Source organism: Mesoplodon bidens, assembly GCF_964165515.1.
Source record: "Mesoplodon bidens genome assembly, chromosome: 8".
NCBI lineage: Eukaryota > Metazoa > Chordata > Mammalia > Artiodactyla > Ziphiidae > Mesoplodon > Mesoplodon bidens.
In genome coordinates, this window is record NC_138165.1 from 16,667,394 (window position 1) to 16,691,711 (window position 24,318).

General features: G+C 40.4%; 1 protein-coding gene across 1 annotated transcript in view; it reads left to right on the plus strand.

Annotated features, from left to right (window-relative positions):
- The window catches only part of LOC308621795 (coiled-coil domain-containing protein 150-like), a 98,089-nt gene extending 86,347 nt beyond the window's left edge, over nt 1–11,742 (plus strand). Inside the window, 5 exon segments of the mRNA XM_081242532.1 lie at nt 369–437; nt 530–691; nt 1,416–1,502; nt 10,932–11,042; nt 11,334–11,742. Of these exon segments, the coding sequence (XP_081098658.1) occupies nt 369–437; nt 530–691; nt 1,416–1,502; nt 10,932–11,042; nt 11,334–11,498 (594 nt within the window). The 3' untranslated portion in view covers nt 11,499–11,742.
- Nucleotides 11,743–24,318: the final 12,576 nt, after the last annotated feature.

Sequence of the window (24,318 nt, forward strand, 5' to 3'; positions counted from 1 at the left end):
GGAAGATGGTTTCAGAGCCCCACCACCACCATGTGTTCTCTGGGAATTACAGCTACACCTGGGAAGTGGGCAGATTGCCTGGGGGGAGGTGGGGGGAGACTCTTTCTCCCGCAGAGATACTGCTGCATCAGTGTTTGGTTTCTCATTAGCTGCCAGTGTCACATTCTGGCTCCCCAGCTGTCTCTTCCACAGTGATTGTACAAGACTTTGCTCTTTCGGGGTCAGGGGGCTGGATGGGAAGGAGAGCCCAGCAGGAACTGGTAACAGTGGATCTCATGTGGGATTCTTTCTGTCAGCCTATAGGCAAAAAGAGCAAGCCAGTTTTTCCACTGATCATCTTTCTATGTTATTTCCACATTTACTTTCAGCAAATAGAAACAGAATTGAGGCAAATGGAGCTAATTAAGGATCAGTATCAGAAAAGAAACTATGAACAGGTAGATGATTTCCACACACTCTGTTTACCATTCACATGAAATCCCAAACTTGGACAGGTTCACCAGCTGTCTCCCTCTTTGTGCCCTACCAGTCACTGAGTATCCAGAGATGTGTATCTGAAATGACTAACCTACAGCAGGAGATGCAGCTGTTGGCCAAGAGCCGACATGATCTGTCAGCTCAGAATAAACAGCAAGAGCTGCAACTCGAGGCAGAGCAGAAGAGGAGGTGGGAGCTGGAGCATCACTGCCAGGTAAAAGGGTTCCTAAGATTCATCTCAGAGATTACCAGCAAAGGCCATGTGCAAAACCCAGCATGAGGGCACCTGGCTTTTCTAGGCTCTATAGAAGAAGACAAACTTACAAGTCGTTCATCTTAGCTAAGTCCTTAGAATCATATCTAGGAATGAAGCCTGGAGCTTTGACTATGGCACCTCATCTTCATGTTCAACTTAATAAAAATGATACTCATTTTAAAGAACGGCTAAAGCTCACACATGCAAAGTACTAGTTACTAAGTAAGACTTGTGAACTTCATAGTCTTTGAGGAACTTTACACCCCTTGGTTCTTCCCCATAGCTCAGATACATCTGTTGCCATTACAGGACTTTTATCTACTCCCAACCTAATGAAAAGCACATTTTATTACGGAAAAGGGACTTCAAGAGACCATCAAGGTCTTGCCTTCCAACAGAGATTGTCTGCTATGAAAAGTATTCCCCAGTTCTGGAAAGAGATGTTAATCATCTTTTCTCAGGAGAATCTGTAAATCAAAATCTATAATCATATACACAAATGTATGCTGTAGGTTAAACTGAAAGTAATAGTTTTTATCCTGTACTCTGGTAGCACCTGGAGTGAGAAAGTACCCCATCATACTTTCATAATTTGGTTGCTCATTTATTACAATATTGAAGCTTTTTCTTCCATATATAGTACATTGGGAGTTTGTAAAAAATCTTTGTATCACGTTTTCAGGAATTGGAAGAAACAGTTAGACACCTGAAGAAATGTAAAGAGGCAACAGAGGATACACTGAAAGAAGCTAGTGTGGAATCAGAACAGGTAAGCCAGACCCATGGACATGAAGACTTAGACAGGCTTCCTCAGACACGATGACCCTAAAACACAAGTCCGTGTAATATCCTGCAGTAACACAGTTGTCAGGAGTGCAAAAGGCAAGAACCAATACCTTAGTATAGCCTCCGTTATAAAGAATAGTTTTAGATTACGATTCTGTGTCTTGATGAGACATCATAGAATGCTAAAATATTGATTGACATTGACTAATATTAACTTGGTAGTCCAAGCCCCTGAAATTCCAGAAATCCCTGGAATTGGGATTGACATATATACACTAATATGTATAAAATAGATAACCAATAAGAACCTGCTGTATAATAAATAAATAAAACTCAAAAAAGAAGAGATTCTTAAGCTAAAGGTATCACAGTGACATTGCTGCCAGTTTATCCCTTTTGTAGCCATTAAGTTACATGATAATATGACTGTCAGAATGGTATATTAAAAGGAATATGGGGGGGCCTCCCTGGTGGCGCAGTGGTTGAGAGTCCGCCTGCCGATGCAGGGGATACGGGTTCGTGCCCCGGTCTGGGAGGATCCCATATGCCGCGGAGCGGCTGGGCCCGTGAGCCATGGCCACTGGGCCTGCGCATCCGGAGCCTGTGCTCCGCAACGGGAGAGGCCACAACAGTGAGAGGCCCGCATACCGCAAAAAGAAAAAAAAAAAAAAAAGGAATATGGGGGGGCGGGGTGAAGACGGTGCACTAGGAGGAAACGGAATTCACGTCTCCTCACAACGAGGGCACCTACCAGGCACCTGGGGGACCATGGACACCTAAGGGGATGGGAGGAACCCCCAGAGACCAGGTAGGACCTGGGGCGTGGGGGGGAGTGAAGGGGGAGGAGAAGCTGAGGTGGGACAGGACTGGCACCTGATGGGCAGCTGGGGGTGGGGAAGGGATTCCATGCCTGTAGGGGGAAATTTTGGTACCACTGGGAGGGCAGAGGATCAAAAGGGACCAGGACCAGGTTTCCCCTGCCCACTTGGGCCCCTGGGAGCCTGCTGAGATCCCAGGCCTGACCCTCTGCTCACTGAGGCCCCCTCCAGCTGTGCGGGTCCTGAGGGAGTGGGAGGGAAGAGGGAGCAAAAGTAAAGGCTGGACCTGTGGGACTGGCACCCCTGAGGGGTGGCTGGGGGAGGGGAGGTGTTCCTACACCCAGCGGGACCCACCCACGGTTAGGGGTCTAGCAGCAACGGGAGAGACCCTGGAGGAGACAGTGGGGGAGGGCACAGAGGAATGGAAGGAAACAGGGCCAGCGCTTTCCCTGTTGGGCTCCTGGGCCTAATCCTTGGAGCCTCCCTCCTACTACGCAGAACCCAAGCCCTACCCCTACAACCCCAACCCAGGGCCCCACCTCTACACTCAGAGACCCCGTCCAAGGCACTGGGCCTAAACCCCACCCACACACCCTCACTCAGGGCCTTACCTCCAAACTCCAGAACTCCACACTGCAGAGGCCCTCCCTTCCTTCCACCCAGGTCCTAAGCAGAGGCCCTGCCCCACACTTGAACATCACCCCATCTAGGCCCCACCCCCAGGGCCTTTTCCTGCTATGGGGGTTCTGAGCCTAGGTCCTGCCCCACCTTAAACCCCGCCCCTGCCTAAGTTCCACCCCTGCCTAAACCCCACCCCCCCATAGCTAAGGCTTTTTTTCTTTTCCTCTCTTAGATTGGGGTTCTGTTTTACCTTGTTGGCTCATTGTTGATTCTCTTCTATTTTTATATTTCCTAATCTTTTATTTTTCTAATTTTATTTTATTCTTTATACTTTGTTATTGTTCTCTCCTTTTGGCTTGTACCACCCCCCCTTTTTTTCTTTTTTCTGTTGTGGTTTTATTTTACCTTGTTGCACTTGTTTCAATTATAGTTTTATATTTCCTAATATGTTTTTTATCTTTCTAATATTATTTTCTTTTTCATTCTTTGATATTGTGCTGCTCTGGTCCTTTTTTTCCTTTTTCTTTTTTCTTTTTATTTTTCACAATGCCACAAAACTTGCAAGATCTTGGTTCCCAGGACAGAGGTCAGGCCCGAGCTCCTGTGGTGGGAGCTCCAAGTCTGCTTCGCTAATAGAGAACCTCAAACCCCAGGGAATATTAATGGGAGTGAGGCATCCTGGAGGTCCTCATCTCAGCACCAAGACCCGGCTCTATCCAACTGCCTGCAAACTCCAGTGCTGGACGTCTCAGGCCAGACAACCAGTAAGATAGATAGGAATACAGCACCACCCATCAAAAAAAATGAAATGACAAAAAAAAGTTACAGATGAAGGAACAAGGTGAAAACCTAAAAGACAAATAAGTGAAGATTAAATAGGCAAGCTACCTGAAAAAGAATTCAGAGTAATGATAGTAAACGTGATCCAAAATCTCGGAAACAGAATGGAGAAATTACAAGAAACATTTAACAAGGATCTAGAAGAATTAAAGAGCAAACAAACAGTTACTGAAATTAGAAATACTCTAGAAGAAATCAGTAGCAGAATAACTGAGGCAAAAGAATGGATAAGTGAGCTGGAAGATAAGATGGTGGAAATAACTGCCAGGGAGCAGAATAAAAGAATGAAAAGAATTGAGGGCAGTCTCAGAGACCTCTGGGACAACATTAAACACAACAACATTCGAAATATAGGGGTCCCAGAAGAAGAAGAGAAAAAGAAAGGGACTCAGAAAATATTTGAAGAGATTATAGTTGAAAACTTCCCTAACATGGGAAATGAAATAGTCAATCAAGTCCAGGAAGCACAGAGAGTACCACACAGGATAAACCCAAAGAGAAACACGCCAAGACACATTAATCAAACTATCAAAAATTAAATACAAGGAAAAAATGTTAAAAGCAGCAAAGGAAAAGCAACAAATAACATACAAGGGAATCCCCATAAGGTTAACAGCTGATTTTTCAGCAGAAACTCTGCAACCCAAAAGGGAATGGCAGAACATAATTAAAGTGGTAAAAGGGAAAAACCTACAACCAATATTACTCTGCCCAGCAAGGATGTCATTCAGATTCAAGAGAGAAATTAAAACCTTTACAGATAAGCAAAAGCTAACAGAATTCAGCACCACCAAACCAGCTTTACAACAAATGCTAAAGGAACTTCTCTAGGCAGGAAACACAAGAGAAGGAAAAGACCTACAATAACAAACCCAAAACAATTAAGAAAATGGTAATAGTAGCATACATATCAATAATTACCTTAAATGTAAATGGATTAAATGCTCCAACCAAAAGACACAGACTGGCTGAGTAGATACAAAAACAAGACCCATATATATGCTGTCTACAAGAGAGCCACTTCAGACCTAGGGACACATACAGACTGAAAGTGAGGGGATAGAAAAAGATATTGCATGCAAATGGAAAGCAAAAGAAAGCTGGAGTAGCAATTCTCATATCAGACAAAATAGACTTTAAAATCAAGACTATTACAAGAGACAAGGACACTACATAATGATCAAGGGATTGATCCAAGAAGATATAACAATTGTAAATATTTATGCACCCAACATAGGAGTACCTCAAAACGTAAGGAAAATGCTAACAGCCATAAAAGGGGAAATCAACAGCAACACAATCACAGCAGGGGACTTTAACACCCCACTTTCACCAATGAACAGATCATCCAAACTGGAAAGAAATAAGGAAACACAAGCTTCAAACGATACATTAAACCAGATGGACTTAATTGACATTTATAGGACATTCCATCCAAAAACAACAGAATATACTTTCTTCTCAAGTGCTCATGGAACACTCAGAATAGATCATATCTTGGGTCACAGATCAATCCTCAGTAAATTTAAGAAAATTGAAATCGTATCAAGTATCTTTTCTGACCACAACGCTATGAGACTGGATATCGATTAACTACGGGAAAAAATCTGTAGGAAATACAAATACATGGAGGCTAAACAATACACAGCTAAATAACCAAGAGATCACTGAAGAAATCAAAGAGTAAATCAAAAAAATACCTAGAAAAAAATGACAATGAAAACGACAACACAAAACCTATGGGATGCAGCAGAAGCAGTGCTAAGAGGGAAGTTTATAGCAAAAAATCCTACCTCAAGAAACAAGAAACATCTCAAATAAACGACTTAACCTTACACCTAACGCAATTAGAGAAGGAAGAACAAAATAACCCCAAAGTTAGCAGAAGGAAAGAAATCATAAAGATCAGAAATAAATGAAAAAGAAATGAAGGAAACAATAGCAAAGATCAATAAAACTAAAAGCTGGTTCTTTGAGAAGATAAACAAAATTGATAAACCATTAGCCAGACTCATCAAGAAAAAAAGGAAGAAGACACAAATCAATAGAATTAGAAATGAAAAAGGAGAAGTAACAACTGACACTGCAGAAATACAAAGGATCATGAGAGATTACTACAAGCAACTCTATGCCAATAAAATGGACAACCTGGAAGAAATGGACAAATTCTTAGAAATGCACAACCTTCCGAGACTGAACCAGGAAGAAAGAGAAAATATGAACAGTCCAATCACAAGCACTGAAATTGAAACTGTGATTAAAAATCTTCCAACAAAAAAAAAGCCCAGGGGCTTCCCTGGTGGCGCAGTGGTTGAGAGTCCGCCTGCCGATGCAGGGGACGCGGGTTCGTGCCCCGGTCTGGGAAGATCCCACATGCCGCGGAGCGGCTGGGCCCGTGAGCCATGGCTGCTGAGCCTGCGCGTCCGGAGCCTGTGCTCTGCAGGGGGAGAGGCCACAACAGTGAGAGGCCCGCCTACCGCAAAAAAAAAAAAAAAAAAAAAAAAAAAGCCCAGGACCAGATGGATTCACAGGTGAAGTCTATCAAACATTTAGAGAAGAGTTAACACCTATCCTTCTGAAACTCTTCCAAAATATAGCAGAGGGAGGAACACGCCTAAACTCATTCTATGAGGCCACCATCACCCTGATATCAAAACCAGACAAAGATGTCACAAAGAAAGAAAACTACAGGCCAATATCGCTCATGAACATAGATGCAAAAATCCTCAACAAAATACTAGCAAACAGAATCCCTACAGCACATTAAAAGGATCATACACCATGATCAAGTGGGGTTTATCCCAGGAATGCAAGGATTCTTCAATATACACAAATCAATCAATGTGATACAACATATTAACAAACTGAAGGAGAAAAACCATATGACCATCTCAATAGATGCAGAGAAAGCTTTTGACAAAATCCAAAACCCATTTATGATAAAAACCCTCCAGAAAGTAGGCATATCATCCTCAATGGGGAAAAACTGAAACCATTTCCTCTAAGATCAGGAAGAAGACAAGGTTGCCCACTCTTACCACTATGATTCAGCATAGTTTTGGAAGTTTTAGCCACAGCTATCAGAGAAGAAAAAGAAATAAAGGGAATGCAATTCAGAAAAAAAGAAGTAAAACTTTCACTGTTTGCAGATGCCATGATACTATACATAGAGAATCCTAAAGATGCTACCAGAAAACTACTAGAGCTAATCAATGAATTTGGTAGTGTAGCAGGATACAAAATTAATGCACAGGAATCTCTTGCATTCCTATACACTAATGATGAAAAATCTATAAGTGTAATTAAGGAAACACTCCCATTTACCATTGCAACAAAAAGAATAAAATACCTAGGAAGAAACCTACCTAAGGAGACAAAAGACCTGTATGCAGAAAACTGTAAGACACTGATGAAATAAGTTAAAGATGATACAAACAGATGGAGAGGTATACCATGTTCTTGCATTGGAAGAATCAACATTTGTGAATATGACTATACCACCCAAAGCAACTTAGAAATTTCACAATTTGTATGGAAACACAAAAGACCCCGAATAGCCAAAGCAATCTTGAGAAAGAAAGACAGAGCTGGAGGAATCAGGCTCCCAGACTTCAGACTATACTACAAAGCTACAGTTATCAAGACAGTATGGTACTGGCACAAAAACAGAAATATAGATCAATGGAACAGGATAGGAAGCCCAGAGATAAATCCACTCACATATGCTCACCTTATCTTTGATAAAGGAGGCAAGAATATACAATGGATAAAAGACAGCCTCTTCAATAAGTGGTGCTGGGAAAACTGGAGAGCTACACGTAAAAGAATGAAATTAGAACACTCCCTAACACCATACACAAAAATAAACTCAAATGGATTAAAGACCTAAATGTAAAGCCAGACACTATCAAACTCTTAGAGGACACTCTATGACATAAATCACAGCAAGATCCTTTTTGACCCACCTCCTAGAGAAATGGAAACAAAAACAAAAACAAATGGGACGTAATGAAACTTAAAATCTTTTGCACAACAAAGGAAACCACAAACAAGATGAAAAGACCACCCTCAGAATGGGAGAAAATATTTGCAAATGAAGCAACTGACAAAGGATTAATCTCCAAAATATACAAGCAGCTCATGCAGCTCAATAACAAAAAAACAGAAAACCCAATCCAAAAATGGGCAAAAGACCTAAAGAGACATGTCTCCTAAGAAGATACAGATGGTGAACAAACACATGAAAAGATGCTCAACATCACTAATCATCAGAGAAATGCAAATCAAAACTACAATGAGGTATCACCTCACACCAGTCTGAATGGCCATCATCAAAAAATCTACAAACAATTGGGCTTCCCTGGTGGTGCAGTGGTTGAGAGTCCACCTGCCGATACAGGGGACATGGGTTCATGCCCCGGTCTGGGAAGATCCCACATGCCGCGGAGCAGCTGGGCCCATGAGCCATGGCCGCTGAGCCTGCGTGTCCAGAGCCTGTGCTCCGCAACGGGAGAGGCCACAACAGTGAGAGGCCCACGTACCGCAAAAAAAAAATCTACAAACAGTAAATGCTGGAGAGGGTGTGGAGAAAAGGAAACCCTCTTGCACTGTTGGTGGGAATGTAAATTGATACAGCCACTATAGAGAACAGTATGGAGTTTCCTTAAAAAACTAAAAATAGAACTAGCATACAACCCAGCAATCCCACTATTGGGCATATACCCTGAGAAAACCATAATTCAAAAAGAGTCATGTACCAGAATGTTCATTGCAGCTCTATTTACAATAGCCAAGACATGGAAGCAACCTAAGTGTCCATCAACAGATGAATGGACAAAGAAGATGTGGCACATATATACAATGGAATATTACTCGCCATAAAAGTAAACGAAATTGAGTTATTTGTACTGAGGTGGATGGATCTAGAGTCTGTCATAAAGAGTGAAGTAAATCAGAAAGAGAAAATCAGGTACCATATGCTAACATATATATGGAATCTAAAAAAAAAAAGAACAAAACAGGTCATGATGAACCTAAGGGCAAGACGGGAATAAAGACACAGACCTACTAGAGAATGGATTTGAGGATACAGGGAGGGGGAAGGGTAAGCTGGGACGAAGTGAGAGAGTGGCATGGACATATACACACTACCAAACGTAAAATAGATAGCTAGTGGGAAGCAGCTGCATAGCACAGGGAGATCAGCTCAGTGCTTTGTGACCACCTAGAGGGGTGGGATAGGGAGGGTGGGAGGGAGGGTGACGCAAGAGGGAAGAGATATGGGGACATATGTATATGTATAACGGATTCACTTTGTTATAAAGCAGAACCTAACACACCATTGTAAAGCAATTATACGCCAATAAAGATGTTTTAATTAATTAATTAATTAATTAAAAGGAATATGGACCCGTTTCTTGTGAGTTTGCCAACAATGACACTTACTGGGCCCTTAAGGAAGTTACATTTACTTTCTGTAACTCATCAGTTACCACTTCTATAATAGTCAGGAAGTTATTACCTACCGCTGTTACTCTGATAGATGGCTTGGAGTAAGTTTCAATAAATGTTGGCTCCATTCTCATTCACCATACAAGAGGAGACATGATGTACAATGAATGTCATTTCAAGCATCTTTCCCTCCACTTCTGATAAAGAGAAAAGTGGGGTTTGGTTTGGGGGTGGATGGGAGTGTGTCTGTCATCAGGATGCACAAACAGACCTGGAAAATACTTTAGCTTTGTAGCTTTCTAAAAGTTAAGTGACAAGCAGAGCTCTATTTTCTTGTCTCACTATTTTGTACTCACACTGTGACCTGGTTAATATGGGACAAGTACATAGTAGCACAAATTTATAAAGGACCTGTTATATGGCTGGTGCCATGCTAGGTGATGGAGCTATAGGGTGAATAAGCCAGAAGAAACCCCTGGTCTCATCGAACTTGCCTTCTCCCAAGCAAGAGAGAAATACACTAGTCTCTGAGACCTCAGAGTCAAAACATGAAAATGCTGTCCATGAAACATAAATAATCAAAGGGGGAAAACCAGTCATTTTACTTTTTATTCTAGAGGATATGTTCTACAGCTATTTTGAAGCAACCTTTATATATAATAAAAACCTGTTGGCTCTACCTTCAAAATAACAAAATATCCCAAATACATAGAAAAGTGCTAGGCACATAGAGGCACTCAATAAATATTTGTCAAGTAAATGAATACTGATTCTAGATCATCTTCAAAGGCAGACTATTAGAGGGACTGTTTTCAAGTCTAACAGATCATTTGGAAGTTTGTGCTTAGGAGCTAAAGTATAAAATATTTTGATAAAGGAAATAAAAAATACCATTTACACTAAGCTGGTCCAGTGTTTTTACTAATTCATTCTATTACCTTTATAAAGCACAGCAGGAAAATCTAGGCTTTACAGTTCAGGGACTTTGGAGAAGTGTTTAGGCTTAGAGAACAGAACTCAAAGTGTGGTTTGAATTACCACATGAACTTTCAATGCCATCTTGTACTTTCACTCCTATCTTAACTTTCTCCCAAGCCCTCTCACCTCAGTTCACATCCAGGAAATATTAACAAATGCATGAAAATCAGCAGGTTTGCATTCATTGTTTAACTCCATATTCAGAAATTATTCTCTCATCTATAGGAGGATGTGTATTATGCAAACAGGTTGCAAAGACCATAAAGTTAGAATTTGAGTCTTTTAATATCTAGTTAAAGTCTCTTGAACTGGCAACTATAGGAAGAAAACTTCCAGTTTAACTAATATGAAGCCCATTTGCTAATTGTGGGGGGAAATAAAGCTTTTAAATTATAAGTGTAAAAAGAAAGAGTCTCAGGCTTCCCTGGTGGCACAGTGGTTGAGAGTCCGCCTGCTGATGCAGGGGACATGGGTTCGCGCCCCGGTCCAGGAAGATCCCACACGCCGCGGAGCGGCTGGGCCCGTGAGCCATGGCCGCTGAGCCTGCGCGTCCGGAGCCTGTGCTCCGCAACGGGAAAGGCCACAACAGTGAGAGGCCCGTGTACCGCAAAAAAAAAAAAAAAAAAGAGTCTCTTGAACTAATACACAAAAAGATTAAGTGTTCCTTTGTTGTAAATTTTAATGAGAAGATTTGTTATGTGCAGATAACAGCTAACCTGGAACAAGCTTGGTGCTGGTTTAAGTGCAAACACAATGGCCTACAACTTGAGCTGACCAAAAACCCGTTGCAGAGGGAAGACAGGTGGCGGAAAGAGGTGGAATATTTGTCTGTCTTAAGCAATTCTGGATTTGTTCCTTCTCAGATTTCTCATTACACAAGTTCTGTCTTCATCCAGCTACTCTCCACGAATCTGTAGATCTCTTTAAACTACTGTTTGGAAAACCAATGAACTGAATTTCTTTCTTAAAAGTTCTACCTCTCCCAAGCTGTCTAGTTTAGAACCACCTATCATCTTGAAAAAAAAATGACATCCATAAAGACAAAATAGGTCCTCAGCTCTGCAGTTAGTTTCTAACAGTTTTGGGGTGTGTTTTCTTTCCAATAGGACCAAGATAAAAGGCACAGCAGCATATCCGATCAGTCTGCTCTACATCGATGGGAGAATAAACTGAATCTTAGACTTGTGCCCAAGAAGTGTCATTCTGAACTAAAGAGAGGTGGTGTCCTTGACAGAGGAGCTTCTTCACTTAGAACAGCTACATCACCCTGATTCCCTGAGCCCAGCAACTAGGGCTGGGCTGTTTCCACCGTCATCAGGACATGAAGTCTTTGATGTGGACTGAAGATTTTGGACCTGAGTTTATCCTTTTATGAACTCTTTGATATCAATACAGAACCACCCCATCTTTTTTGTCCCTTTCCCCATTTTCCACCCAGTAAATTTATATTAATGTGTTGTATGATAGGAGATGCTGTTGCATGATACCTGGCTATTGTTTTAAGTAAATTTTATCAAAAAGCATTTAATGAGGTACTGGATGATTTGGCAACTAAATGATATGATACTTTATTTCAGTGAAATGTCCTAGTCTAACATCTAGTAGATACTCCCTGGAAATACGATCACCTGAAAAGTGGTAAAAACTCTCCCACTGTCTAGTAAACATATACCCTTCTATGCTGGGTAATTACTAGCACACCTTTTATAAGACCATATCTCTATTCGTATATAAGATATCTCAGAGGTTGTATTTGCAGGTTCCTTGGACATTTACAAAGAAGTTTATTCAACTCTGTTCCAGGAGATTATGCCTGACCAATGTAGCTCTCCCTTACTATAGTAAGCAATAAATTCAGCTTTATCTTCTCATTTCAGATTAAGTAATCCAGATTTAAAGTATGTAAACAGCTGGCATAATACCTGGCTTAATTGATGCTCCAGTAATGGTAGCTGCTGATAATAGTATTAGGACCTAAATCAAATGAGCAATTATAAAATTAGAATATCAAATATAAGACTCAGAGGTTGATGAGCCCACCACTCAATATCTAATATAAAAAAACACAGCTGGGGACTTCCCTGGTGGTGCAGTGTTTAAGAATCCACCTGCCAATGCAGGAGACATAGGTTCAATCCCTGGTCCAGGAAGATCCCACATGCTGCAGAGCAACTAAGCCCATGTGCCACAACTACTGAAGCCTGCACTCTAGGGCCTGTGTGCTGCAACTACTGAGCCCGCATGCTGCAACTACTGCAGCCCGCGCACCTAGAGCCCATGCTCCACAACAAGAGAAGGCACCACAATGAGAAGCCCATGCACTGCAACAAAGAGTAGCCCCTGCTCTCTGCAACTAGAGAAAGCCACGCGCAGCAATGAATACCCAATGCAGCCCTAAATAAATAAATAAATAAATAAATAAATAGAACAAAATACTAAAAAATAAACACAGCTGAATTTATTGCTTACTGTGGTAGGGGAGAGATGTTAGACAGTGGCCTCCCTGATCAGAGCAAATTGCTGATCTTATATAGGGTTTTGAGGAAGCATGGAGTTCAAGCACTGGAAGAGTTTCAGAGGTTTAAGTGGGTTGACATCATCTGCAGATGTGTAGTACTTGAGTGAGACTATTGTTGATTAATTGACATTCAGAGGCAAGTTTCCTGGAGGGCATCCATTTCTGTGTCTGACTTTCAAGAGTGCGGGACTCACTGATTGGCAGGCTGGTAAAAGCCTCCTTAAGCTGTCTAACTCCTATAGTATTTATCCCTTTGGAGGTAAGGAGGTATTGTCAATTTGATGGTATTGGGGAGTCAGAATCTTGAAACAGCCTAACTAAGAGCCCCAGAGAACAGTTAACCTGGTCCTGGGGTGGCACTGAAAACCTTGGTCCTGAAATATGCATAGGAACAAAGATCCCAATTGCTGCACAGGAGAGATGATCAATCTTAATGGGTTGCAAATGAGTGTTGTCGTAACAGTCACATGCCAAGAATATTAATATCCTCATCCAGAACAAGAGGAGAATTAGAGAGTTAGACTGGTGATCATTTCTAGTCAAGATTATAATTAAAGCAGCCTATTTAGTGTGATGATTTGTTAAAGCATTTCTATGATACTTTAGAAGTGTTTCTATAGTACGTTTAGAGTGTCTATCATATATACTAGCTTCTATTGTGACCCTCTACTTTCATTTGAAATAACAAAAAAACAGACAAAATATGAAACAATGGTTTTTAAGAGACTGGACATCAAGCAACAAAGCACTCTCATCCCTGAAAGAAAGGGAACAAGTGAGGTGAGCCCTATTGTTGCCTCGACTTACAGCCTTGAGGGAGTTCAGCCTGTGATGCAAGGAGTGGAAATCAGGATAGGTTCCCTGGGTTAAGGAATGAGAATTGAGAGTCCAGGGAGACACAGGCTGCAAGCGTTCCAGGACACAGGACGGGAGAGGAGAGAGCCGCACAGAGACGCCCACAAGGTCCTCTCTGAGTACTGAGCTGAGTACTGGGCAGCACATGCCTTTGAGGAATCTACCTAAGGCTGGAGAAAAGGCCATCCAAAAGGGTTAGAAGTGACAGTGCCCAGCGTGCACATGCACGCACACATACACGCACGCACGCACACATACGCGCGCACACACACACGCGCGCGCAGTACCAGTTCTCACCAGCCAGAATTGGAAACCTTGTGATTTCCGGGCACTGGGTAGTAAACAACAGGGCCTGGCCTCAGTAGTAGTGAATAGTGAGCCCTGGAGTCAACACAGCTCTGCTCCTAACACGTCTTAACAGTGTGGCCCCAAGTGACCCATTTCCAAGTAACTGTGTTCCAAAACAGAGCTTAAGAATATTTAGAAGGATACAAAATTATGGTACCCATCAAGGTAGAATCACGATTTCTGGCAAAATTATCAGGCATGCAAAGAAGCAGGAAAATAGGGCCCATAATGAGAAAATCAAAATTGACCCAGAACTAACACAAACATTAGAGTTGACAGACAAGGACATTAAAACAATTATTGTAACTACTCTGTATATTCAAAGAATATTATACCAGTAGATGGTAATATGAGAAAAAGAAAGCAGCAATAGTTTATAATTATTTAGTTAACTAGTAGAAAAATGATGAGTGATTTCCTTTAGCAATAGAGATTTACTGCCTGTGGTAACATCAGATTTAAAGGTGAGCCTAACACAAGATCTGAAGATGCTTTGACTAATTTCTTGAAGACTGTAATTGTTCTGAAGCAAGGAGACTAAGCCACGGCTTCTACTGATTTAAGGGACAGGCAGTGCCATGTTTTTAACACCCCTAGAGCATGGCCTAACCTTTTCACGTCAGTACAAAAAGAGATTTATGAAAATCTAGGAAGAATCCATCTGAACTCTAATTGACTTTGTTCCAGTTAGCCTGTCTGTAAAGTCTTTTACCCTTGGGGATTCTGAGACCATAGCTATTTCTTTGGTAATTTTTTGGTTACCTTTATTGAGGTATAACTGACATTAAATTATAAGATATTTAAAGTATACATTGTAATAATTTGATATTCACTGTGAAAGATTCTTCTCGTCTTGCTAATTAACACATCCATCACCTCACATCTTTTTTAAAAAAATTTGGTGACAGCATTTAATTTCTACTGTTAGTAAATTTTAGTTATACAAGACAGTATTTTCAACCACAATCATCATGTTATACATTATCTTATAACTGAATGTTTGTACCCTTTTCCCAACTGCTTCCTATTTCCTCTACCTCCCAAACCCTGGAAATCACTTTTCTAATCTCTGTTTCTATGAGTTTGACCTTTTTTGGGGGGATTCCACATGTAAGTATCTTTGGTAATTCCTTGAGTCATTTCTTTAGGCTAGTGTAGGTAATCTAATGTCACATCAGCTATAATCTGATAATATGAAAGGGCTGCAGTATATTTTCTCTGGAAGTAGATCCTGCCTATTAAATCTGTAGGTGCCACAAGGAATAAAGGAATATTTCTCCAACAGAGATCCCAAAGTATCAGATATGGGTTGAGACTTAGAGTTGTTGTAAATTCTCAGTTTTCAGAGTGGTTCTAGTAGACCAAATCAAATAAAGTTGATTTCTTCTCAAGCTTCTATGATTACATTTTCAAATTATTCATCATCTTTTATCGTGTCAGTCATTTTTACATTAAGACAAAATTCTTCTCTCTCTCTCTCTCACTGTAAGTCATTTTGCTTTTTAGACAACCTCAAAACTCCTCTGAGGATCTGATGTTCCAGAGTAGCAGGATTAAGGATAGAGAACACTAATATCAACAAGAATGCTATATTGTTCCACTTGGGAGTTTAGAGGAAGGACGAGGAACTGTTGTGGACTCAGGTCTCCCTCAGAGCGGCCATGATTAGACAGGTTTTGGATTGTCCTTCAGCTTCTTAGCCAGAATTGAACAACTGTTATTTCAGTGCTCCTTTCACTTGCACTGTTCTCCTGGCTTCTTTACCTACAGGCTTCCAATTCTTAATAGAAGACCTTTTGGTCTAGTTTTTATCTCGGGTCAATTTTTATCTAGAGAGCCATAGCTTGTTTACTCTCTAAGCCTCTCTAAAAACATCTGGCCACATATTATATATTTTCTAAAAATAGTTTCAATTTTTTCTTAATAAGTTCCCTAGTTTATATTTGAGCCTGTTAAAAAAAAGGGAGGACTAGTCCTCCTTTACTTCAGCTGTGGGGTCTACCCATGAATACTTTTGAAAAAAGAGGAGATTTTCTAAGAAATTTGACTATTTGATAATATTTGACATCTCTCTTCTCAAGAGTGTTTATTCTGGGCTTTTATCTCTGGTGATCTCTCACTTCATTGAGTGAGATGGCTCTATGGTGGCACCACACTATAATATTTTCTCCACCTTGGATTTCCTTGGGCAATAGGGACTCTGTAAACCATTTGCTAATGTAATCCCTTTTCTAAATGGTCAGAAACAATGAACAATATATAGAAGACTAAAACAGACTGGAATATTTCCTGATTACCAGCCCCAGCAGAGTGTTTTTCTTTTCTTATATAGTTCTAATAAGAGATCAGGATTGAGTCTCATTGGAAGGATTGGTTCAATGCCACCCTCAAACAATCACTGTGACTTGAAAGCTGAATTGTATACTGACTGGTTAGGTCTCTATGTGAGATGTGTCCATCTCTGAAACTGAGGGTGGTCCCCAAAGGAAATCTAAGTGATATTTCCAGAAGAAAGGGGAAAAGGAGGTGGACCAGATCAAAACCATAGATGTCAAAAGTTTGTAAATGGAGAAAATACACCAAGGTAACTAGTGAACTTCATTTACACTGCAGCCAGAAAGCTTTGAGTAGTGGATAAGGTCCTCATACTGACACTCGTTTTCCTCCAGAGCACTAATGGACAGCCACAAGCTGTCAAGTTCTTCCTGAAGCTTTTAAAACTATTTCGTTAGTAACCTATGTATAGGGGCTTTCAGGTAACTAAAGACATGGCAGCTACTTAGCTGTCTGCCTCCTAATACTCCCTTCACAAGCAATATGAAACAAGAAAGAAAAAGTAAATTCTACACAAAATCATACTCTATATAACTCGAAGGCAAATAATGTCAAATCTTCAAAATAATTAAGTAAAATGAGGAGGAAAAAAATCACCAAATTCCCATGCATGGCTCTCTCACACTTCTGCCCCACCTCCCTCAATAAAAGGCTCTGTGGCAGACAAAGGTAGACCAAAATAAGTGCAGTGAAGACAGAAAAAGGAAACTAGGGAAGGAGTCTAAGGTTGATCTTGAACTGCCACCACAAAGACTAAATGCACCCTAAATCTGGAAATACTAAAAAGTGTCCAGGCAGATCAGAGCATGAACTACAGGAAAGGGAGTTCAAAGTACATACATGATTTAAAAGGTACAGGCATGATTTAAGGGGGCAGTCATCAAAATGCATAGATTCTGGAGGAGTAATAAAGGCAAAAGGGAGAAGCCCTCTTTTGAAAGTATTAAGGGGAAAGAGAAAAAAGGAAAATTTTAGGGCCAGTAAGAAAAAAGACAAGCATAAAATACCATACCTGTGAACAACAGGAAAGTGAAGTCCGTACAGAGCTACTGCAGAAAGTCAGGAAGTGAAATTCCCTACATTTCAACTGAGGAAAATTTCCAATAAGCATTCATGGAGGAGGACACAAAAAGTGAACATTCCAAACAAATGTATTTCAGACAAACTTTTGAGGACACGATAAACCACTGGGAAACAAATTCAAAAACTGAGAACAGAAATGGACAAAAATCAGAAGTAAAAGGAGAGTTGTTTAAACTCAGGAAAGAAATGGAAGAAAAAGACAAAATTGTCTCAGAAATGAGGAATAAGTTACAAGATGCTCAAGGGAGAACAGATTCAGATGAAAATAACAGTCATTGAAGAAAGGCAGGAAAACAACCAAGAAAATGAAAATTGTATAAAGAAGTTCAGAGAAAATGTAAATGGAATGGAAAATAGGCAAAGAAGGAAAAATAATTGTGTTATTGGAGGCCCTGAGGAAGAAAAAACAGTAGAACAGAAGTAATATTTTAACCTACAGCCCAAGCACACTTTCCAAAAATAGAAAAAAAAATGTATATCTGGATCTACATTATAAGGACGCTGTGGGTACCCTGGGAAAACTGATCAACTTTGAGACATATTCTAATAAAACTATTAGATTTCAAAGACAAAATGTTATCAAAGTCTACAGGCAAAAAGATCAAATAACTTAAAGGGCAAAAGAAACTGGCAATAGACATTTAAAAACCAACACACCAAGCAAAGCAACAGTGCAGCAGTGTGGTAGGCAGAATTCTAAGGCCCTGAGATTTCCTACACTCTGATATCCATGCCTACACCATCCCTGGGACTGTGAAAATGGTGATTTTCCTCATGATTCAATTATATGTTACAATTGACTTTAAGAAAGGAAGAGTATCCTGGTCTAATCACGTGAGTCTTTTAAAAACTGTTTTCCCCACCTGGTTACAGAAGGGGAAGTCAGAGATTTGAAGCACAAGATTTCACATGCCCTTGCTGCCTTGAAGATGGAGAAGGCCACATGGCAAAGAATGCAGGAGTCCTCTAGGAGCTGAGAGCAGCCCCCGGCTGAAAACCAGCAAGGAAATGTTGACCTCAGTCCTAAAACTGCAAGAAAATCCTGAATTCTGCCAACAACCAGGTTGAGCTTCAAAGCAAATTCTTCCCTAGACCTCCAGAGAGAAGCACAGCCTTGCTGATACCTTGCTTTCAGCCTATGAAACCCTGAGTGAGACTCTAGCCTCGCTGTGTCTGTATTCCTGATGCACAGAAACTATGAAATAATAAGTGTGTATTATTTTAAGGGTTTAAGGTAGCAGCAATAAAAAGTTAATACAAGTAGCATTTTTTTAAAACTCTAAGAATGTGTTAAAAAAAACTCAAAGAATGTGTGTGAACCAAGGATTTTATATCCAGATACATTGTCCTTCAAATAGCAAGACTAAGAAAATTGGTTAGAAACATATAAAAACTTAGAGAATTCTGTACCCATCAGCCCTTCTTAAGGAATTTGCAAGAGCAGAGGTCAGCAAACTTTCTCTGTAAAGGGCCTGATGGTAGATATTATGGGCTTTGAGGGTCATATACGGTTTCTTTCACTCATTATTCTTTGGTTTGTGTGTGTGTTTTTTTATACAATCCTTTAAAAATAAGGAGAAAAATTCTTAGCTCATAAGCCATATAAAAATGGGCTATGGGCCATATTTGGCCTGTGAGCCTTATTTGAACAACCTCTGTATTAAGGATGAGCCTCATCCAACCAAGTGATAACTGGGAAAATTTCAGGCAAAGGACTGATGGTGTGAGCATTTAAAAATATATAAAGCAATATATGAAGCAAAGGTCGGAATGACAATGAAAACCTGATGTACAAATGTTACATATTATGACAAAGCAGAAATGCAACTACAAAAATGGCAAAAAGAAGAAGGAAATACAAAAATAGAATAATGCTATGTAGGCCACAGGAGGGCATTAAAGGATAAAAAAAAAACTTGATAAACCAGATAGCCAAAGGTTAAATAAGGAAACTGGAGTAACAGCTTTTTAAAAAGTACAAGCAAGGGAGGCAGCTCAAGACGATGATGTAAGAAGATTCTGGACCCACCTCCTCCTACGGACACACTGAATCTACAGCTATATATGGAACAATTTCCTCTGAAAACTAGCTGAGCATCTCTACATGGGGAAAATGAGCAAAAGGCCACATCAAAGCGGTAGGAGAGGCTGAGATCCAATTTCATCACAAACCCCATCCCTGGCATGGCAAACCACAATCAGGAGGAAACATAAATGCAGAGCGGCTCCCTGAGGAGTGAAGGGTTTATACCCAAAAAAGGCACCACAACTTTTAAGATTTGCACATGAGAGACAAGCCTCCAAAACATCTGGCTTTGAAATCCAACAGGGCTCATGTCCATGAGACCCAAAGGGCTGCAGCAATCTGAGAAATGGCCCTTGAAGGGCTTGCATGAACTCACTTACCATGGGGCCCAGCACAGAAGCAGCCACTTGAAAAACACTTCGACTTTACAAGAAAGAGATTCAACTGCTAATCTTAAAGCATCCACCAGAAGGGTGGGATTCACTGCAATACTCTCCAGGGACGGAGGATGGTGGGCACCATTTTCACACTCTCCCTCTGCATTGCTAAAGCCAGTGGGTGCCTTTTTTTCTCACCCCTTGGCAGGTGTCATCTCTGCCCTCCAACCAGGGAGTGCCATCCTCACTAAAACTTTAATTTTGCTAAACCTAGAGGTGCCATCTCTTTTCCCCACTCTAGACCTTTGTTTTCTCTTCTTGGGGTGGGCTCCTCCTTTGTGCTCTCTCTCTACTGTGCTCCAGAGTGTCAGCATCTCCCAGAGGGGAGGTTTTATATGCATCTGGTGCCTGGTTTTTGTGGGTGCCGCCCACAGGATGCCCCTTGATCACTTGGCTCTGGAGGCATGAGGGCTTACATTCCTGGGTGCCAGAGGACTGTAACAATCAGAGACAGTTCTTGGCAGACTACTACCCCCAGGGCACTGCAAAGATAGCCTACTAAAACATACTCACAGTGTTTCTGAGAAAGAGGCCTATTTGCTTGTCCAGGAGCTCTGACCTGAGCGGCAGGCTTTACTGGTCTGGCACGCTTCTAGGAGGTGACCTTGGGTAAGACAGGCTGGTGGGCACAATCTTTGTGCTCTCCCCCTGCTTCACTCCAGCTTGCTGGTATATTCCAGAAAGGAGCTTATACCCTTGTTTGGTGCCCCAATTTTTGCAGCTGCCACCAGGGAACACCTCTACATTTTCTGGCTCTGGTGGCTTACACTATGGGTCCCACAGAACTATAGCCAGGAGAAAGAATTCTTAAACAGCTACCACCCTTAGGGCACAGCAAGAGGCAAGGAGCTCAGGAGAGCCAGGAGCTCAGGCTTCTTATGAAAGAGGCCTAAATGTTTAGCATCACTGATGCAGCATAGGGGCAAGGCTTCTAATTATAAACACACCAAGGGCTGACTGTAAACCTTTCTAGAGACTGCAGAGGGCAGGCACAGCCTTCATGCTCTCCCTCCAGAGCAGGTACTGGCACTCCAGAATGCCAGTATTGCTTGGGAAGGAGCTCTTACACATGTCTAGGGCCCCAGTTTTTACCTCTGGTGCCCTGGTTTCTGTGGCTGCCATCCAGGAAACATCCCTTTATCACCTGGCTCTGGTAGCCACAGGGGCTCACCTTCCTGGGTTCCACAGGACTGTAACAATAGAAGAGAGAATTCTTGGCAGACTGTTACCCCCAGGGCACTGCACAGACAGAAGCCTGAAACACACCTTTGGTCTTTCTGTGAAAGAGGTATTTACTTATCCTGGAGCTTTGGCCTAAGGGACAGGATTCAGGTATAGCATGCATTTAGAGGCATGTGGAGGTGCTCTCAAGAAATATGGGCAAGAGGACACCATCTACACTCTCTCCCTCTGCCTCACTCCCAGAAAAGGAACTTATACACTCCTCTGGAGCCTTGATTTTTGCAGCTGTTGCCCAGGGAACACCTCCAGATCGCCTGGCTCTAGGGGCCAGCAGGACTTATGCTTGCAGTTCCACAGGACTGTATATATTTGCATGCTTTAAAAGCTGCTGCCTGAAGGTCTGGCTTCTAAATCTGCCTGAATCAAGGTGCTGACTGAAATACCCCTCTTTGGAACACTGACAGGTCTTGGCACACCCTCAACTACTGGGAACTATTAAAAAAAATAGGCCGTGTGGACAGTCACAAAGGATTGAGAGACAACGAAGAGCTGGGGCAGGGCTGAATGATAAGGTTCATCTCCTACACAAGGTCACTCCTTCAAGACAGAGAGGTAGTTGTTTCGTCTACTATATAGAAACCAACAAAGAGTCATGTAAAATGAAGAAATTGAGGAATATGTTCCAAATAAAGGAAGAAGATAAAACCTATGAAACAGAGATAAGTAATTTAGCTGATAAAGAGTTCAATAATGGTCATAAAAATGCTCACCAAACTGGGGAGAACAATGGATGAACCTAGTGAGAACTTTAATAAAGAGATGAAAAATATAAGAAAGTACCAAATAGAAGTCACAGAACTGAAGAACACAGTAACAGAACTGAAAAATATACTAAAGGGTTTCAACAGCAGAGTAGATGAAGCAGAAGAAACGATCAATCAACTCAAAGGCCAGGCAGTGGAACTCACCCAATCAGAGCAGCAAAAAGAAAAAGAATGAAAAAAAGTTAAGATGGCCTAAGCGACTTATGGGACATCAAGCATATTAACATTCACATTAAAGGGGTCCAAGAAGGAGAAGAGAGAGAGAAAAGGGCAGGAAACTTATTTGCAGAAATAATGGCTTAAAACTTCCCTAACGTGGGAAAGGAAATAGACATCCAGATCCAGAAAGCCTAGGGAGTTCCAAAAAAGATGAACCCAAAGAGATCCACACTGAAACACATTACAATTAAAATTTCAAAAGTGAAAGACAATGAAAAAATCTTAAAAACAGCAAGAGAAAAACAGTTTGTTACATACAAGGGAACCCTCCCATAAGACTCTGAACAGATTTTTCAGCAGAAATTTCACAGGCTAGAAGGTAGTGACACAATATATTTAAAGTGCTAAAAGAAAAAAAATGTTCCAACCAAGAATACTCTACCTGGAAAAATTATTATTCAGAATTGAAGGAGAGATGAAGAGTTTTCCAAGCAAGCAAAAACTAAAGGGATCCATTACCATGAAGCCAGCCTTAAAAGAAATGTTAAAGGGATTTCTCTAAGCTGAAAAGGAAGGGCAGTAATTAGTAACAGAAAAACATATGAAAGTATAAATCTCATGGTAAATGTAGTGGATCATTCACTTATAAAACTAAAAAGAAAAAAGTAGTAAAAATAACTATAATAATTAGTTAAGGGATACATAAGATTAAAAGATGTAAAATGTGACATCAAAAATATAAAACGTTGGGGGTGCATAAAAAGGTAGAACTTCAAAATATGTTCAAACTTATTATCAACTTTTTGACTGTTATAAGTTGTTATATATAAGCCTCATGGTAGCCACAAAGCAAAAACCTATGGTAGATACACAAAAGATAATGAGAAAGGAATCTAAGTATACCACTAAAGGAAGTCACCAATCCACAAAGGAAGAGATCAAGAGAAGAAAGGAACAGAGAAGAAGTACAAAACAGCCAGAAAACAATTAATAAAATGGCAATAAATACATATCTATCAATAATTACTTTAAATGTAAATGAACTAAATTTTCCAATCAAAAGACAAAGAGTGGCTAAATGCATTAAAAAACACACATAAAAACTAAGACCCATCTATGCTGCTCACAAGACACTCCATCTGTAAGAACACAGACTGAAAGTGAAGGGATAAAAAAAGAGATTCCATGCAACAGAAACAAAAAGAAAGCTGAGTTACCTATACTTATCAGACAAAATATTATAGTCTTTAAAACAAAGACTGTAATAAGAGACAAAGAAGGAGATAATGATAAAGGGGTCAGTCCAGCAAAAGGATATACCAGGTATAAATATTTACATTCCCAACATAACAGCCACCTAAATATATACAGCAAATATTAACAGGCTAAAAAGAAGGAGAAATAGACAGCAATACAGTAATAGTAGGGGACTACAATACTTCACTTACATCAATGTATAGATCATCCAGACAAAAAATCAATAAGGAAACATAGACCTTAAATGACACATTAGATCAAACAGACTTAACAGATACACACAAAACATTCCATCCAAAAGCAGCAGAATACACATTCTTCTCAAGTGCGCTTGGAATACTCTCTAGGATAGATCATATGTTAGGCCACAAAACAAGTCTTAATAAATTTAAGAAGACTGAAATCATATCATGCATCTTTTCTAACAACAATGGTATAAAAGTAGAAATTAATTACAAGAAGAAAACTGGAAAACTCACATATATGTGGAGAATAAACAACATGCTACGGAACAACCAGTGGGTCAAAGAAGGAATCACAAGAGAAATAAAAAATACCTAAGACAAATGAAAATGGGAATAAAACACACCAAAATTTATGGAATACAGCAAAAGCAGTTCTAAGAAGGAAGTTTATAGCAATAAACACCTACCTCAAGACATGAGAAAAATCACAAACAAACAACCTAACACTACACCTCAAGAAATCAGGAAAAGAAAAAAATGAAGCCCAAGTTAGTAGAAGGAAATAAATAAAGAACAGAGCAGGAATGAATGAAATAGAGACTAAAAAGACAGCATAAAAGATTAATGAAACTAAGGATGGTTCTTTGAAAAGATAAACAACACTGACAAATTTTAAGCTAGACCCACCAAGAAAAAAAGAGAGATACCACAGAAATACAAAAGATCATAACAGACTACTATGAAGAATTACACACCAACAAATTTGACAACCTAGAATAAATAAATTCTTAGAAATATACAACCCTTGAGACTGAATCATGAAAAATAGAAAATCTGAATATACTGAAGAGAAATAAGGAGATTGAATCAGTAATCAAAAACC